This window comes from Crassostrea angulata, chromosome 4 (assembly GCF_025612915.1).
Source record: "Crassostrea angulata isolate pt1a10 chromosome 4, ASM2561291v2, whole genome shotgun sequence".
In the NCBI taxonomy this organism is placed as follows: Eukaryota; Metazoa; Mollusca; class Bivalvia; order Ostreida; family Ostreidae; genus Magallana; species Magallana angulata.
Genome location: NC_069114.1, coordinates 27,877,429 through 27,894,944, shown reverse-complemented (window position 1 = coordinate 27,894,944; position 17,516 = coordinate 27,877,429). Strand labels below are relative to the sequence as shown.

The following is a 17,516-nucleotide window of genomic DNA, read 5'->3' as shown; positions in this document are numbered from 1 at the left end:
TGGAAAACATGAACTTAACAACTTGTTTAATGTTTGTATATATAACAGAATTATCTTCTAATGCAACAATAAAGTTACATAACTGGCCAAACAATTGATCAATGGCTTTAATCACAGTCGGAGGATAGAAACTGCCTGATATCTCAGTAAACTGCTGTGTACAGCTACATTCCATCTCTCCCTCTTAGTCACAATGTATGTACTTTCCTGGAATTGATCACTGACTGCTGTTCACTGTAAGAATCCTCCTTTTCCTCTCAGACTCCATGGTTTTAGCTTTCTCCCACATGCTTTGTGTTGGTGATGTCTCCAGAGCACTTAGTGACAACAACCTGTTAAAATGTTGAGAACAGACAGATGTAGTGTTCGATCATGGCTTCTTTCTTAACATCCACCACAAAGAAACTCAAATCCCAGTAAACTAAGCTGCAGTAATAATCAACTTTCCTAATGGTAAATAACATTATGTAAACATACCTGACTAAGTTAAGCAAGGTATGGAAATCTTCTACTGTCATTGATTTGTGATCAGTTTTTCTCATCTCCACATAATCATCCTGAATTGCCTGTAAAAAAAAAACCATGTTGAATATGAATTTCAAAAAATTTGCTTTACAATGAAGTTTTTAATGCAGTTCCTTAAAGAAAACACTGTCATTTTGTTAAGCTGAGCTTCATACCTTGAACATATATATCTCGAATATTATGGACATTTCAAAGTACATTTTGAGTTCTACCCACTGTTTCTATATGTATTTTATCCTCTACATCTTGGAGTCCTCTAGTATCTTGAAAATTTTACTCGGTCCCAGTTTGAGATAACAATGTTCGACCATATATATGACTATATATATGACTGTATATATGACTATATATATGACTACATTTATGACTATATGTATGACTGTATATATAGTTTACCTTCTGCATGTTATCATCAATGGTGTACTCCAGCAGTTTACAAATGGTCAGGTACCTCCTAACATGACTCAGGAACTCTGGGGTGAGTACAACGTCTAGCTGGGAGAAATGTCGCTGCAGACTCTCAATCTTGCAGGCTGGGTTCAATGGAACTAGGCAGTCACTCTGTTAAATATGAGAATTTTCTTGTTTTAATCATCAATATAAGCAGGTACCCTAACCATGTTAAAAGAAAAGTCAAGTACTGCATTTCAATCATCTTATAAGAGTGACAATTAATCTATACATGTATTTTCATGGGAAATAATGAAAATAAGAATATCAAGGAATTTTGGATAAAACATACATCATTCTGTTTAAATTTATAGAAATTTATTGGTTAGTATGATTCACATACCGGTAAAATGGACTTTGCTTCAGATAAAATCAAGACTGAGATATTTGACAAGAAGTCCTGTCTGTGAAACCGGAAATCATATTCCACCTTCTGCCAGCTGATCAAGTTCCCTAGAGCTGTGATGTTCTTTACACCTGAAGTTCATTAAAACATTCCTTAAATTACAATATCAAATTCTAGAATTGACTACAATTCAAAGTTTTCACAGAGATCTTTTATTCCCTTAAGGATATAAGATATTTCAAAATAACCTGGTTGCCTACGGGAATATCACAGACAAGTTTTTATACATTATGGTAAGTAGCACATGTAACAGCAACACTAACCCGCTGACTCTAGTTGACCTGGCTGTAGCTGTGTCTCGTCAATGATGAGCGAGGTATCGGCGGACAGCTGTAACACGCCACTCTTCAGTCTGTTTGCCGTGTAGTCTTTCTCGGGGCACAGTCTCAGGTTGTTCATGTTCTCAATGGACAGCGGAAGAAAGTGGCTCTGTAATAACAAATGAACAGGCTTAACATTTTACCCAACACATCCAAGCAAGTACATGAAATTCTATAACAAAAGCTGTATTCAAAAAGATAAATAATGGTCGGTAAGAGATGCTTGACAGGTTTAAGAGTAATATGTTTCTCTAAAACCAAATCAGCATCTGCATGTAGAAGAATAATTAGTGCTGAAACGAATGTTCGAATATTCGCGAATGAATAGTAAATTCCTATTACAAATATTCGAATGTATATTTAGCATTCGAATATTCGATCACATGTTAAACACCCATATCAAGCACTGTAAACTATGCAGCATCGTGTTATTTCATTTTACTCGGAACGAAAGTAAATATAAAGCCATCTATGACTGCCATGCTTGGTAGAGTCTATTACTTAACCCAGTAATAGACTCTTCCGCCATGCTTGTTTACCTTGAAAGTAAAAGCAGGGTTTACATCGAACGGAGACAAACATTCTAGATTTTTCAATTTATGTCAGACGCTGAAGAAAATCAAAGGCCGGAACTGCCACAAAGGCGTCGAGCTGACATTTTCTTTAATATAGATTGATAAAATGATGTCAATAATTTGAATTTTTGTACATAGTCGTATATCAAATAATACATATATTCCAATTAAAAAAAAAAGTAAATAAATTATGTTTTGTGTGCTTTAAAAACTGAAATCAGTATATATATGTCCTTATAAAATAGGTTGTGATGCGAATATAATACAATAACTCATCATGGTTACAAAAATCAAACAAATTTCAAAGTTCAAAAATAAATTATATTTTCTTTCTGCTTTAAACAGTCTTTGAACAATTTTTAAGGTTCATAATTTGAATACATTTACAGTGTGTCCCTAATTATAATAATAAAAACATACTTTTATTTATTTCAATTCCTGTTTGAAACAGGATTACAAATCCACAACACGTGCTATTTAAAATGCTCGACCAAACCGACTGCACTATCGTGTTTATTTATCAAAAAATCACTAGATACGTTTATCGCTTACATTTATTTGGGAGGCCGTGCCCGATAACAAACAAATTTACATATCAAATTTTATTTGTATCGGGCACGGTCTCCAACTAAAATGTAAGCGATAAACTAAAATAATATTTAGTGAATGTTTACACCTTATTGTATTCATCCGCCATTCTTGATTAGCAAATTTATACTTATGCAATGAGTTGTCAATAACAAGGGAGGCAAAGCTGGATTTACACAATGTAGTTGAATAAATGGAATAAAAGTCTTGTAATACGTTTAATACTTTAAGGAACTTATTTCTTGTGCCCATTTAAAGAGCGGTGCAGAGCGTGAAATTTTGGACGATTGCCAATCCAGACGATCGCTAGAAGGCTGCCGAGCATTAGCTCGACGCCTTAAAAATTGCTTAACTGTTTGAACGAGTGTGAGCTACGGAGAGTTAATATCGAAAGTTACATCGAAAGTTTTTTTTAAAAGATACCTCAATATATATATTTTTTTAAATAAACAGAACATTTCTGGAGTTATGAGCTTTATCAGTTTTCTGTTTAATACTATATCAAACATGGCGGAAATATTTGGACTGACTTACGAAGTTACGTAACGGTCTCATACAGGAGTCAGGACTGCAGTATATTATTAAAGAAGTAATAAATCTTTTGATTGTAGTTGATGGAAATTTTTAAAAAATCAGTATCTTATTATTTGATTAAAAATTAAATGCGCACCCAATTCAATGGATACTCATGCATTAGCCTAAGTGTCAACTTCGAACTGACATGCTTAAGCAGTCTACACATACACCCACTTCGTAATACAAACTATCATATATGCTTAATACATTGTCTATGGCATCTACGAATATTCGAATACGAATCGAATAGTACTCACGAATATTCGAATACTAATTTATGGTATTCGTTTCAGCACTAAGAATAATATCACAATAGTCAAACCACAATGGCAAAGGACAGTCTAGAATCTGCCGATGAGATATGCATTGTTTACCTTGGTAACTAGTGCCTGTATAAAGGTGTGGATCAGTTGTCCATACTCCTTAGTCGGCGGACAGTGAGTCAGATTCAGACTGAACTTTCCTAAAGGCATCACGTCTGCTCTCCCATACCTGAACAGTGAAAAAGTAAAACAACCCTATTTTGTTCAATCAACTGGGATCTATTATCACAGATACATTCAGATACCCTTGTAATACACCTCAAATTCTAGTAAATCTGCAGTGAAAAACAGTGCATGTATTTTTGTGTAGGATGCACAATACTTTTGTAGTATTATTTACCTCAGTAGTCCCTCTTACACTTACACAGAAGAGATTAGGTGACACAGGAAGTATTCTGCTGCTAGGGAGTCTCCCAGCATCACCTGCTCCAGGGCTGACAGGATCTGACGTCGCAGCATAGAAATCTCTGTCCTCAAGGAACTTACATCTGCATCATAAGCAAAATAATTTTTGAAAATTATCAAAATACACATTAATATTTTTAATAAATAAGGGATAGATATAAGTTCAAAGTCTAATAAGTAAGAAAGAGAAATAAATAAATCTCCTATGCTCTAGATTACTGACATCAATGTTATTGTCCCTACCAGAGTTAAGTTTCGCTTTCTCTGTTGGTACTTTGGGATTGTTGTGCTTCAGTTTGAGATGGATGATGGAGTGAAGTCTGGGCACTAGGGATGGTGGAGGAGCGTGGGCATTCCTCTCCTCCATCGGTTCCTCATACCCATCAATGCTGCTCTGTGGTCCATCCGACCTGTTGACACGAAAATCATACTTAATGTTTAAAGTTAATGTTTATAGGAAATTCATCATTTGAAATAATTGATGTATGAGATAACCCCCTTCTTTTAAAATTCTTAATCATTTACTTGTTTTCTTCATGGAAATGAGCCAAAGCTGGATCAACAGATAGAATGCCAATAAATTCCACTGTATCATTCACTGCAAACCCATCCATTTCTTCATAAATCTATTAAAACAATGCCATTACAGTGGAATAATGATCTATTGATACTTTGCTGTAATAAACAGTAAATAGCATAGTGAAATATAAACTAAATAGACTCATATTGACAAACACAAGTTTTCTCCAAGTTTAACAAATTGGCAATATGTTTTATATAGCGAATCCTTTTTAATTCTTTTCTGGTACTTTAAATGCATCTCTGGTACATGCACTTTAATTATGTAGATTTATAAACTTGGAATTCAAAGAAGACTCACCTTGACCAGACATGGCAGTCCTTTTTCACCAGGCAGTGGGAAATTCAGGTCTGGGTCAGTTCTAGGAACCGATCCTTCATAAAAGAAATTAAAATACAAATTCATGGAACACAACAAGCATAAGACAAATGTAATACTGTTGATCTTCGTCTTTGGCAACCTCTGCTTATTCAATAAAACATCAAAATATAAAAAGCAATAGAACAAATATTTTGTATGCAACAAGCTTCATAAAAACACTAACAACATATCTGTTGACCCTCACCTGCTATAGCCTCTGTCCGTGGCCGTTTGTTTTCCTCGCTCCTGTTTGCATCCCTTGATTCCTCTTCCATAGGTGTGTCTGGCTGTGATGTCTCTTCCTCCTCCAACCCTCGCTTTGTCCTGTTGGGGGTAATGGACGATGATGGAAAACCCTTCTTACCAGCTTTATCAGAATAATCATTCAGTTGTTAAGAAATTGAATGGAAGGAAAAGAGCATCCATGAGGATAATTGTTTATAAAGATGGCTTATGTCACTCAGGTGAGCAAAAGACAGTAGCTATTTTATATACACATCATCAGTCACCCAATAGGAGCATTGTGTAATAAAACATAAATTTTTACAGAGAGAAATATGTAAACTTGAATTTTATAATAATTGTAACCCACAAGAAAAGGATATTGTCTTGACCCAGTCTGTCTCCCCTGGTATAGGCACACAGTATAAAGTCTGTCTCTCCATTGTCACATTGTTCTCAGAATCTGTGTTGATTTCTTGGTGCTTCTGTGAAAATAAATTTATAAAATCAAAATGACTTTCATGAGGTGAAGATTAAATTGTTAACTTACATGCTGATCACATGACAATACACTTCGATCTGTCACAGAGATTCTATTCAAACTCCATACAACATACCGTGAATATAATACGCACTTTTTTCCCAGCATTTTTTACCCTGAGAAAAGGGTGCGTATTATACATCCCTATAGGATTTGGACATATTTTTTCCCTAGCTGAAGCACGGGGTATCATTCTGCCGTATTACCTACGCTGTTCACAGACAGGACCGATACCCCACTATACATCGTAACATTCCTTCATTATCACATATATATTATTATTTAACCCTTAGGAAATTATTGTTATAGCATGTAATTAAAGAAAATGTATACTTGAAGTCTGTTAATAAATAAACTGTTTCAAAATGGCCTTTAAAAATTAATTTGAACTGCCTATTCTTTATCTCCGTGTATGCCGCCATTACAGATGTTATTAATAGAATGCGGACTTGGATGGCCACGTGCTATTTGTAACCGATCTTTGAAAACAGCTTACACATCATTTGGCTCATTTTTAACCATTTTCATGTAATGCTAACTGATTAATTGCAAATAATTATGAAAATAAATAATTCTATAACCTATTCCGTTAATTGAAGCCATTGAAACAGTTGTGCTCCCCCACCCCTAACGCTTGACACCTTGGGTATCTCAGACACCCCCCTTAGGCTATGTGTAATACACAACATAACTATTTGTGCATATATTTTATTATGTTCCAGACCTATAATTGATCACTTTGATCATCATCGGAATCATTTAAGAATTTAATTAGGTCCGTTATCTCCATACCTGTACATCGTCCGTTTTTCACTTCACATGGATTGTAATGACTAAACAACTATATAACGCTTTTTAAAAGTACCGTATTTTTCCGACGATTAGTCGGTATTTTTTCCTCTGAAGCAGAGCACCCGACTTATCGTCTTGTTCGACTTGTCGTAGGCTCGATGTCAGAAATTTTTTAAAAATAGCATTAAAAATCTTGGTTTTAATCATCTTGAGTTGGCTGTGTGATTGAAAATTACGTTGTTGAATTCACTGTTCATCTTTAATAATTATCATTTTCACTCATCTGTCAACACTTTAATACATAATAATAACAACAGTTATTAAAAAATGTTACATTGTCTTTAATCAATTAAAAGTTTTACCGTTCCGTTTTTATAAACACATCGTCACATGGTTCTATGTATCACCAGTAGGAAGATAACATTGCGCAGTAAAATTGAAACCAAGTTTGAATGGAAGAAAATATTGCAGTAGGTCCGGGGGATGTTTTTTTAAATTTAATTATTTTATTTGTAAAGAGTTGTTAGTGGAAAGTATAAATCAGAAATATTTAATGGTCAAATTCAATCTTAAAATACGTAATCGGCAATTATCAATACTACTGTTTATACAATAGGCCGACACCGGTTGTGTTAATAATCTTGCCCTAAGGCTGAGATCTTTACGGCAATTTCACTCCCTGTGTATATAAAGAGTACCGTTATAAGAGTGTTATAGTTCATTGATTAATTATTGTGTTAATAATCTTGCCCTAAGGCTGAGATCTTTACGGCAATTTCACTCCCTGTGTATATAAAGAGTACCGTTATAAGAGTGTTATAGTTCATTGATTAATTATTGTCCAATTCTTTGATTATTGTTAGATAATTTTTTTAGGAAATGTATGTATGTCGTATATCGTCATTATCAAGTCGTACAAATGATCGATCTATTTCTAACAGTGTCTATGTAAAACAATAGCGTGTAACTGCATTACTGGATACAAAGTAAACAAGTTTCATCAAATCATAGTAATTGCTAAGCTTTCTGCACTTGAGATCCCCCTTTGAAGTCCGACACGAGACAGGTGCATGCCTATGACACCGGAAATTGTTAAACAAACATTGACCACGCGCCGAGTCAACAGGTGGCTGGTTACGTAATGGCGAATACACTGGCGATAGTCAGAGTGGATACTTATTTTAATGCTTGGGAATAAAATATTTCTGACAAAGTAAGTTTCGTTTTGCATAACACGTGATATCGGGATTTGTTTAAAATGCATGCGACTTTGTAGAAGTTGCCGGTATTTGAAAATTTGATGCATAAGTATAAAGCGTAATTGTTTAAATGTTAATCATTAATAATAATTGGTAGCAATATCGGTGACATCGTGGCATCATACACTGATAATGTTACTGCAGTTTAATAGGCCATTTTGAAGTGATAAGATCGACGTATGGTCTTAGATCGACGTATCGAAGGATTTTGTTAAAATTTTGGCGAAAAATGGGCAATTCGACGAGTCGTCCGCATCGACGAGTCGTCGGGAAAATACGGTAGTTGATTTTATTTACGGTAGAATATTTAATACTAGGTCTTTTTAAAACATTGATTATGAATTAAAGATATTACCGCGATGTATTAGTTACAATAAATCCGTATCTAAGAAAATATTGTTTTTCTTATTTCCGGTAGCGTATTCCCGCGATGAAGTTGAGCGTGCATACAAAGTGTAACTGCTTTGTTGATACTCAGGATTACCGTTTGGTCATTTTTTTTAATGCGTATTATACATCCCAACAAGCTTTTTTTTCACCATTTTCAGGCCCAAAGTGGGGGGTGCGTATTGTACACTACTGCGTATTATATTCACCGGATTACGGTATTTGTTTGAGGAGTGTTTCATTAGACTTGGATATTGATTTAATACATACGGCACATTCTGCAATGTCCTTGTACTTTCCAGACTTCATGGAGGTTGCTTTTGTGTTGACATCTGATACTTCATACGCGCCCATGTAAAACTCGGGGTCAAACATGTCCTGAATCATACATCTGTACCTCACTAGAGAATTTGGTGGAAGGCAGTGCAAAGGAGTATCGTTGAGGCTAGGAATCTACATTTTAAAATAAATATCTATATATGTATCTCATACTTATTCAATTCTGTTAAACAGGTACAGTACTTCACTTAGATACAATTATTGTTCAATACATATAATTTGATAATGCTGTACATGGTTGATTCAAAAGGTGGTTGATTTATAAGCTGTGACAGTTCACTGACTCAGAATCAATTTAACATGAGATTAATTGAATATACTAGCTCAAAGCCATGTCACACTGTCGAACCTTCACTCTTTATTACAGTACATATTAACATTATTTTATAATATTGATTGAAATGGGGATTTTCAGGGAATGTTTTTATTTCAATATACAGGAATTCACACAAGATTACCAATTTTAATCAATTTTGTCTTTGGGAATAAATTATTAGGAACTCTACAATCCGACAACAGAGCCCCTGTGTGCAATAGTGCAATGGTCAGGTAAATATTTATTCAGCAAAACATCAGCAGTTAAATTTTAACAGCTGTTTAAAATCATTATTTTACTTACCCACAGACGAGCTGTCTCTGACTCAGTTTTGCCATGAAAGTATTCTTTGATCTTTTCAGCATCAGCTGATCCATGTTTATCTAAATCAATAACAAAGTATGTATCTGTGAAATATATTCACTACAATGTAAATAATGTCATATGATAACTTCTCTAGCTTTTCACTTACCTGCAGGCTTGCTAAATGTATACAATTTGTGCTCTTTTTTGAAATTTAATTCCTTTAATACTGCCAAACATAGATAATTTGTGTTTAGTAACATTGAATCAAACACAAATTTGACACAAATTAGCAAAATAAAGGAAGAAGACAACAGAAATATAAAGATACCTGAGCGAGTGTAAGTAACTAAGTTTGATCCATGCACATGTTGATCTAACTATAATTTCTTGGATTATGTTTCATTGTAACAAAAGATACCTATCTTACGAATGACCAAGACGATTACTTAATCTACCAATTCAATAATTTACTAACCATAAAGGCTCTGAACGATCCCAAGCGGGTTCGTTGTCCAATCTTCTACACCTGGCATATTTCCTTGTTTACAAAGAGAATGAATTATGGCGGGAAATCAGGATCACGTGGAGGTCGAATAAGTCGTTCGTTTTCATTTCTTACTATTTTGTTAATAAATAGGGCAAAATAAATCTTGCTGAATTCATTAGTTTATGTAGCTTTGTGATCTTTAGATTTGAAGGTTGTGAAATCTTCGAAAATAGTTTTTTTTTTATAGTAAAACATTATTTTACGGTTTTGGTTTTATATTTTGTTACGTTTCTGTATTTCCGGTGTATTTTGTCGTTGCTGCAATTACTGAATTAGCGTTTTTGTGGACAAGACAATGTTTTTCATTTCCTCTATAGTTTTGCGTAGTTGAACATCTTGTAATGAAGGATGTGGCAGTTGAACAGCGCATCGGGATTTTGTAAGAATGCACCACGACTTTCTTGATGTTGATTTTTGTTCGTTTAGTAGTGATGCATTAGCACACAAAACCATTACATCTGTAACAGCATGGATATCTGTATCTATAACAGATGTACTAGAATGTTCGATGTCATATATGCTACTATTCTTGTGATACGCAGTTTGAATTGTAACATTTTACTCGATTTACACCTGTACATGCAGTCTTAAATCTGTCCCAAGTTACTGAACCGTCACATTTGTACGGTATTCCGTCGGGACCACTTCAACCCTCACACTTTCGTCTTAAGGGCGCAAAGTTACTGTAGGAGGACGAAAGTGCGAAGATGCAAAGGTGAAGGAGCGATAATAGTATGAGTGCAAAGTGAGCGATAGAAGTATCGCTCCTTAGCCATCACATCGTCGCAATTTAGCTCCTTCACCTCCACATGATGGGGCTACCCACACATTGAAGGAATTAATTAAGATCAAATAGATTTCATCACAGGCACCCAAATATTTGGTTGCATAATGAAGGGGAAAATTTGGTTGACCTCTCAAAGGGAAACAACTTTTGTGTCAAAAGTGTGGATTTGACTGATATTTTCAGTCACATTATCATTTTTCACATGATCGAAAACATATTTCTTACGGATATTTATAATGGGAAATGTTGACATCTTTTCTTCATTGGAAAGCCACTCGGAATACCTCGCATAATTTTTCAATGTTATCATCTGGGTACTTTCATGTCTGTTGCAATGCAAAATGAAAATCCCTGTAAACATAATATAGAGGGCATTTAAAAAGGGAAATCTTTTTTCATACTTTTGAAAGAATGTTGTTTGAATCTGAAGTATTCATAAACATTGTGTTATTAAGCAAAATGTGAATCAAGAATATCCTGAGACATAGTATAGCATTGTAAACATATATATTTGTCAAATGAGCGGGTCTTTTATATATCAAGTTTTAATATTGTGTGTCAGGCCTTGCTACAACTGCAATGTTTTTGTTTCAGATAAAGCTCCAGTTTGCAAATGCATTCTGGGAGCCAGTTTTCTGTCATCGGTCCTCATCAATTTTCCACTGAGCCAGTATCGACATTTGTGCGTGTACGACTATTCCCTGATTGTTGAGAAGCATCAACTTTGGCGTCTAATCACAGCAAGAGTTGCCTTTCTTGATGTCAAAGACCTAATGATTGGAAGCATTTTGTTTTACTATTTTAGAACATTTGAGAGGAGATATGGTTCCAGAAAATTTTTTGTAAGAATATATCGAACATACATTTACCTTCAACATGCATTGCACTTTAACTATTTAAATGTCAAATTTTAGATTCTGACTTTTTGAATATACATGTATTGATAATTACTCAACTATAATGTGGTAGTTCTTAATTATCCGTAGAATCATAAATATTTTCACATTGTTTTCCAATATATGTAGCACTGTGTTTTCAGCTAATCAAATAAACATGGAATGCATTTATTTTCTGATTGTAGGCACAGCTTATAGGTTTTTTCTTGTTTGGGAGTGCTTTAGAGTTGTGTGCAGTCCATATCTGTAAACTTTTACAATTCAATATGGTACCTCTGCCATCTGGCCCGTAAGTTCATCAGCATCATATGGAAAAACTTTATTTACTGACACTCCCAAAAATTATGTATATTTTTGGCATCAAAATATATAATATCTAATATCTCATTTTATGGCTTCACATACAAGTAAAAATTCTTTATTTTTTTTTGCAGATTGTGCTTTATTTACCCACTTTTTGTACCTTATTTTATGGATATTCCAAGAATAGAATTGGGAAATGTTCTAGGAATTCCTATGACTGGAAAGTCATTCCAGTATTTTCTGGGACTGCAGGTAAAAAAACAAAATTTTCAGTTTGAATAAAGTTTATTTATGTATTTGACCTACGATAAACTTATTCTGCTGTTCACCTGTAAAGGAAACTGTTTACAGTAGATATACTATTATATATTAGCCCTTTACTTTTCTTGCACTTCCTTGTCATTGGTTCACATGCATTTCATATTATAATAAAGTACATTGTATCTAAAATCATTTGTTGATAAATAAATAACTTAAAAGAAGTTGGAACTTATGGGTTAATTAGATGTGTGTGTAAGGCATAAAATTACATGAGAAATATCATATAATTCATATAGACTGTTGATACATTGCTCTCATTTCCTCCTCTTCTTCTGTATATAATGAACTGCTTTAATACTGAATCATCAGGACCTCTACATATTTTGTGACCCACATTATCTTCATTTTGAGTGCAAAGTATATATCCTGAAAATATTATCTTGTATACATACATCATAGAGATAAAGTTGAAAGCAGATTTTTTCAAGCAAAAATTCTGAAAATTATTATTTCTTTAGTTGGATCTCAGGAGAGAGTTAAATAGCTAACTATATCATACACATTTAACAAAAAAGGGAGTGTCAAATAAATACCTTTTATTGAACAGGTTGCCAGTGGTTCTCTGGAGACAATCATAGTAGCAGTTTGTGGAATAGTGAGTATAAAAGATGGATCAATCAATCAGCCAATTAATCAATCCAATCAACCAATCAATCAATCAATCAATCATGATGGATAAGCTTTTATACATGTATTGCATGTTGTACAGTGTAATATGTGAAGTCACAAAGTGGTTGGTCTTGCACTTTTTTCTCAACCTTCATACATATTTGTACTAAACCACAAGCCTCTGAATTTCTATCAATAAGCCGTTAAATGTGGGGGAAGAGTGAGATATATACATGTACCCTATCTATATACAAATGTATTTACATAAAGATAGGGTATATATCTCGCTATATACATGTACCCAATCTAAATACAAATGTATCTATATAAAGATAGGGTATATATCTCACTCTTCCCCTACATTTAACGGCTTATTGATAGAAATTCAGAGGCCTGTGACTAAACCAATGCCAAAGCAAGTTGCTAAATCAATAATTCAAAACGTTATTGTAGATATCTGGCATATTGTGGCGAAAGAACTTTTTAAAAATACAGCAGCTAATTGTGATACCAAACACGGTAGCTAGTATAGTGTATAAAGTGTTTGGCAGATTCATTGAATCTGCGGAGCCTAAAGACTCTGTGCTCCCAATGGGAGCCACACTGGAGCTGCAGAGACAGGAAAGGATGGACCAGATAGAACAGCAGGTCTTGTTACAGTCCATACGTGATCAGGGGCCGCTCTACAATCCCAATCAGGGGGCAGCTTATAATCCCAATCAGGTATACCGGTATTGCTATTTTACAAATAACCCCCAAAATTTGTAAGGCCTTAGGCACTCTCCCATAGTGTGAAATATTACAGCACAGATTGATTTTTTTTGCAATTTTGTATTGAATGAAAATACTGTACAATGAAAGGAAAATATTTGATGTTTCCCTGCAATTAAATAAAAAAATCAAACTGAGTTATTCCCCTTTTCAAATCATATACAATACGTGCCTGCCACATTATATTGAGAAACAAAATGGCATGAGAAAGGAAAATTTTATTTTGTTTGCCTGACAAGGACAAACTAAGGGGTTTTTTTTTCAGTTAAGAGTAACTATATATGCCAGCTATCTACTGCACAATAATGTGATTCAATCTTTTTGTATCAGAATGGCCCAGGATTGTTTGGAGCTTTGAATGATGAGATACCATATGCAGATCTTGATGAAGGACTTAGGCAAAGAAATGTTCCAGCTCCAGATCCACCGTCTGATGAGCAGGTAGGTGACACAAAAAAATATACATCTGTATACGGCAAGATGTAGCCAAAGCATATAATACACAAAATACACAGTAATGCCCCAATATACATGTATGATGCAATCACACGAAGCTAAGTAAACCAATTTTCAGCACAAACAATACATGGCCATGTACATGTATACCCAATACAGCAAGATATCAGTATATCCAGTGCACACCACTAAAATTACAATACAACCCAGGATACAAAAAGCAATCAATACACAGAAAGTTAACCAATTTAAATCACATTACACAGCAGTTTTGTGTAAATCAATATACAACACAAACAATGCAGAAGAATGTATACCAATACATAATTCAGTAAATACATGTACACATGTATAAAAAATTAAGTACATAATATATATTCCCAATGCATAGCACAATTGTCACAAAACTGCTAAACACCATACACATCTCCATTACTGTAATACGTCATGACGCAGTGCATGTATGATAAACTCAATACACAATATAATGCCAAATAAGGGCATAATCAATAAGTGTTTTACTTTAATCAATCTGTACTCTAATATGGGAACATTCTTATTGACATGCCCAAATTTTCCCAATCAGTTATAAATACACATCTACAGTTTTTACGTTATTAATGGAGATTGGTTTTTAAGTTTAATAATGCATTATTCAACTACTTTATTACATTACATTTATTACAACTCACTTATTACATTACATTTATTACAACTCACTTATTACATTACATTTATTACACCTCACTTATTACATTACATTTATATCAACTCACTTATTACATTACATTTATTACAACTATGTTCTATTGTAGATCCAGCAGCTGGTTGACATGGGATTTAGCGAGGAGAGAGTCCGAAGAGCTCTGCTTATGTCTCACAATGACCTCAACAACGCCACAAACTTTCTGCTCCAAGAGTCTTTGTGAAAGGCGACAGTGGATTATCAGTGTGCTACAGACTGTAACCAAAGACAAATGTTTACAAAGAATATTCTGTGGAAATCATGCAACTGTTTTGTTTGGGAAGGTTGGAGATATCTAAAAGTGACATATACATGTACAAAAAATGTTATTACACCTGATCAATAGTTAAATGTACTGGCACATGTAATGCACATGTAAAAATCAATGTACATGTACCCTCTAAATCCAATTTACAGTGAAGCATTCATATTTTATTTAATCATGTTTGTAAAGGAAAGGTTATTTTTTGGACAGTGTCTGATTAAACTGCTTTCTCCTCAATTTTTTAGAACTAAATTCAAATACGTGTAAAACCATCTCACACTTCGAAAAATGAATTTGTAAATGTATGATTGTGAATATTTCACTGAAAGCAATGTTGTTAAGGATGTTCCAAAATTTTGTTGTAATCATGTTTAATAGTTGATGCATTGAATACCTATATTGGTATATAATGCACATGAAACTGACATGTACAAGTTGTATATTTAGCTTACCTGTTGATGTTCCAGATTTGCAAAGCTATATTTCTAGTCTTTGTAAATTCTGAATGTTATCTCCTGTGTTTCCTGTTTCCACTTGTCTGCATATCTCCTGATGGACTTTATTAATTTCTCTCAAATGAAATATGGGCTGTTACATGCAACTGCTTTAAACTCCCCCCCCCCCCCCCCCCCCCCCCCCCCCCCCCGATTTTTCATTGCTTTTCATTGCATCCCTCTATCTAGTATTGGACTACTGTGGAATCATTAAAATTTGTGGGGGCCAATTTTCATGGATTGTGGGTTTTCTTGCTTATGTTCAAAAATGTGATTTTGTGGATCTCAAGTTTTCAGTTTCAGTTTGAAAAAACTAACTCTTTCAGAATATGTTTTCATCAAGAATGTAAATTTGTGGGGGAGAGCTACCCTTGAATACCATGAAAATTGAGCCACCATCAATTCTAATGATTCCACAGTACTTTTTATAAGGAAAGTAGAAGAGATATAAAAAATTTTTACATTGTCTGAGTTGACATTTCTTTGTTTTATTCTGCAAGTGTATAGAGCTTGGTTTAAAGCTGAACACCGTTCTTAAATACTAAATAGTCACCGTCACACAGGTATATGTACATGTATATAAACCCTTCAGTTTTGTTTCACCCGATTGCGCACCTGAAACTGGTCGATGTGTAGTATTCCTTTCGTTGTCTTTGGAATTGATTTCTTAATTTTGTGCTTATTCTGTTTATAAATAATGAGTTGACCTGTTCATTTGATGTTAGTATTTTCCTGGCTTGAAAAAAGTGCATAAAATTTGATAATCTCATCGCAACCAAACCACCGCGAGGCAAGATGTACGTCCACATAGATGAGACCTCAACGGCAAAATACTTTAAACTGTTAAGAGGGATGCGGCTTATAAAGGGGTTGTGGTGATAGTCGTGATAAAGTAGAAATATGGCGGAAAGTGCCTATTTACGAGTGGTGTTCAGCTTCCATTTCAAAGCCTTATAACTATTAAACTGCAAGATAAATACATGTAGAATACATGGTCACAAGGACCACTGAGGAGTGTGAGATCTCCGATATTGATTCCTATGATGAACCTGAAGGCTCTAGACTGATGTCCGTCAACTTGTTTTTAATAAATGAAAACTATCGTATACTTTTTATATTATCTTTTTGTTGTATTTTTAAGCTTATCCATGCAACTAATCATTCAATGCATCTTGAAATAAAATAGGAAACAAGAGGCCCATGGGCCACATCGCTCACCTGAGGAACAATAGGTATGATAAAATCAGCTTAATGGAGTCATAATACAAACTATCTGGACAATGTACAATAATACATGTAGATCCTGTATAAATAAAATCCATTTTCCCCTGGATATTCTTATGTTTATAATCATTAGTCCCCTTTCTGACAGGATGATTTTATAGTCATGTCATATGTTGAGTATTGCAGTTCTCAAAAAGATCCTTAACAATAGTTTATACATCGGATATGAACGTACATCAAACTCTGAACCTTCTCGTGAGGCCAAAGAATTGTCCAGGGGCCAAAGTCTTAATAAATTATAAAGAATCATCTGGCTGATTAGTTTCTGAGAAGATTTTTAAAGATTTACCCTATATATTCCTTTGTTAAACTTTGATCCCCCATTGTGGCCCCACCCTACCCCTGAGGATCATGATTTTCACAACCTTGAATCTACACAACCTGAGGATACTTTCACACAAGTTTCAGCTTTCCTGGCTGATTAGTTTTTGAGAAGAAGATTTTTAAATATTTACTCTGTTTATTCCTATGTAAAATATCGACCTCCCATTGTGGCCCAAACCTATCCCCAGGGGTCATGATTTTCACAAATTTGAATCTACACTACTTGAGGATGCTTCCACACAAGTGCCAGCTTTCCTGGCTAATTAGTTTCTGAGAAGAAGATTTTTAAAGATTTACTCTATATAATCATATGTTAAACTTCGATCCCCCATTGTGGCCCCAACCTACCCCCAGGGGTTATTATTTTCACAACTTTGAATCTACACTACATGAGGATGCTTCCACACAAGTTTCAGCTTTGCCGGCTGATTAGTTTCTGAGAAG

The 17,516-nt window shown here is 34.4% G+C and overlaps 2 protein-coding genes across 3 annotated transcripts; one reads left to right on the top strand and one right to left on the bottom strand.

Moving 5' to 3' along the window:
- Nucleotides 1-11: 11 nt before the first annotated feature.
- On the bottom strand, nucleotides 12-9,848 carry LOC128181493 (mini-chromosome maintenance complex-binding protein-like). Its single transcript, XM_052849915.1, has 15 exons — nucleotides 9,746-9,848; nucleotides 9,268-9,347; nucleotides 8,580-8,762; nucleotides 5,714-5,815; nucleotides 5,314-5,491; nucleotides 5,049-5,122; nucleotides 4,694-4,794; nucleotides 4,412-4,578; nucleotides 4,128-4,251; nucleotides 3,815-3,932; nucleotides 1,645-1,810; nucleotides 1,319-1,452; nucleotides 922-1,086; nucleotides 478-566; nucleotides 12-332 (listed from the first exon to the last, which is right to left on the bottom strand). Exons 1-15 carry the CDS (start codon nucleotides 9,801-9,803, stop codon nucleotides 218-220), a joined length of 1,854 nt encoding a protein of 617 aa, XP_052705875.1. The 5' UTR covers nucleotides 9,804-9,848; the 3' UTR covers nucleotides 12-217.
- Nucleotides 9,849-10,063: 215 nt separating this feature from the next.
- LOC128179252 (ubiquitin-associated domain-containing protein 2-like) lies at nucleotides 10,064-15,590 on the top strand. Of its 2 annotated transcripts, XM_052846620.1 has the most exons (8): nucleotides 10,064-10,196; nucleotides 11,199-11,446; nucleotides 11,686-11,789; nucleotides 11,935-12,055; nucleotides 12,672-12,719; nucleotides 13,187-13,456; nucleotides 13,835-13,945; nucleotides 14,776-15,590. In XM_052846620.1, exons 1-8 carry the CDS (start codon nucleotides 10,166-10,168, stop codon nucleotides 14,887-14,889), a joined length of 1,047 nt encoding a protein of 348 aa, XP_052702580.1. In that variant the 5' UTR covers nucleotides 10,064-10,165; the 3' UTR covers nucleotides 14,890-15,590. The 2 variants fall into 2 exon arrangements, with proteins under 2 accessions (XP_052702580.1, XP_052702581.1); XM_052846621.1 differs by lacking the exon at nucleotides 10,064-10,196 and having other exon boundaries at nucleotides 10,407-11,446.
- Nucleotides 15,591-17,516: the final 1,926 nt, after the last annotated feature.

Excerpts from the sequence above, each read along its gene's own strand:
- LOC128181493 (XM_052849915.1), bottom strand. The coding sequence starts at position 9,803 with ATGCCAGGTGTAGAAGATTGGACAACGAACCCGCTTGGGATCGTTCAG. Across the intron at positions 9,348-9,745 it reads GATCGTTCAGAGCCTTTATG|ATAAACATGGATCAGCTGAT; the intron begins GTTAGTAAATTA and ends TTATTGATTTAG. Across the intron at positions 8,763-9,267 it reads CAGAGACAGCTCGTCTGTGG|ATTCCTAGCCTCAACGATAC; the intron begins GTAAGTAAAATA and ends TTTAAAATGTAG.
- LOC128179252 (XM_052846621.1), top strand. The coding sequence starts at position 11,123 with ATGAGCGGGTCTTTTATATATCAAGTTTTAATATTGTGTGTCAGGCCT. Across the intron at positions 11,790-11,934 it reads GTACCTCTGCCATCTGGCCC|ATTGTGCTTTATTTACCCAC; the intron begins GTAAGTTCATCA and ends TTTTTTTTGCAG. Across the intron at positions 13,946-14,775 it reads ATCCACCGTCTGATGAGCAG|ATCCAGCAGCTGGTTGACAT; the intron begins GTAGGTGACACA and ends GTTCTATTGTAG.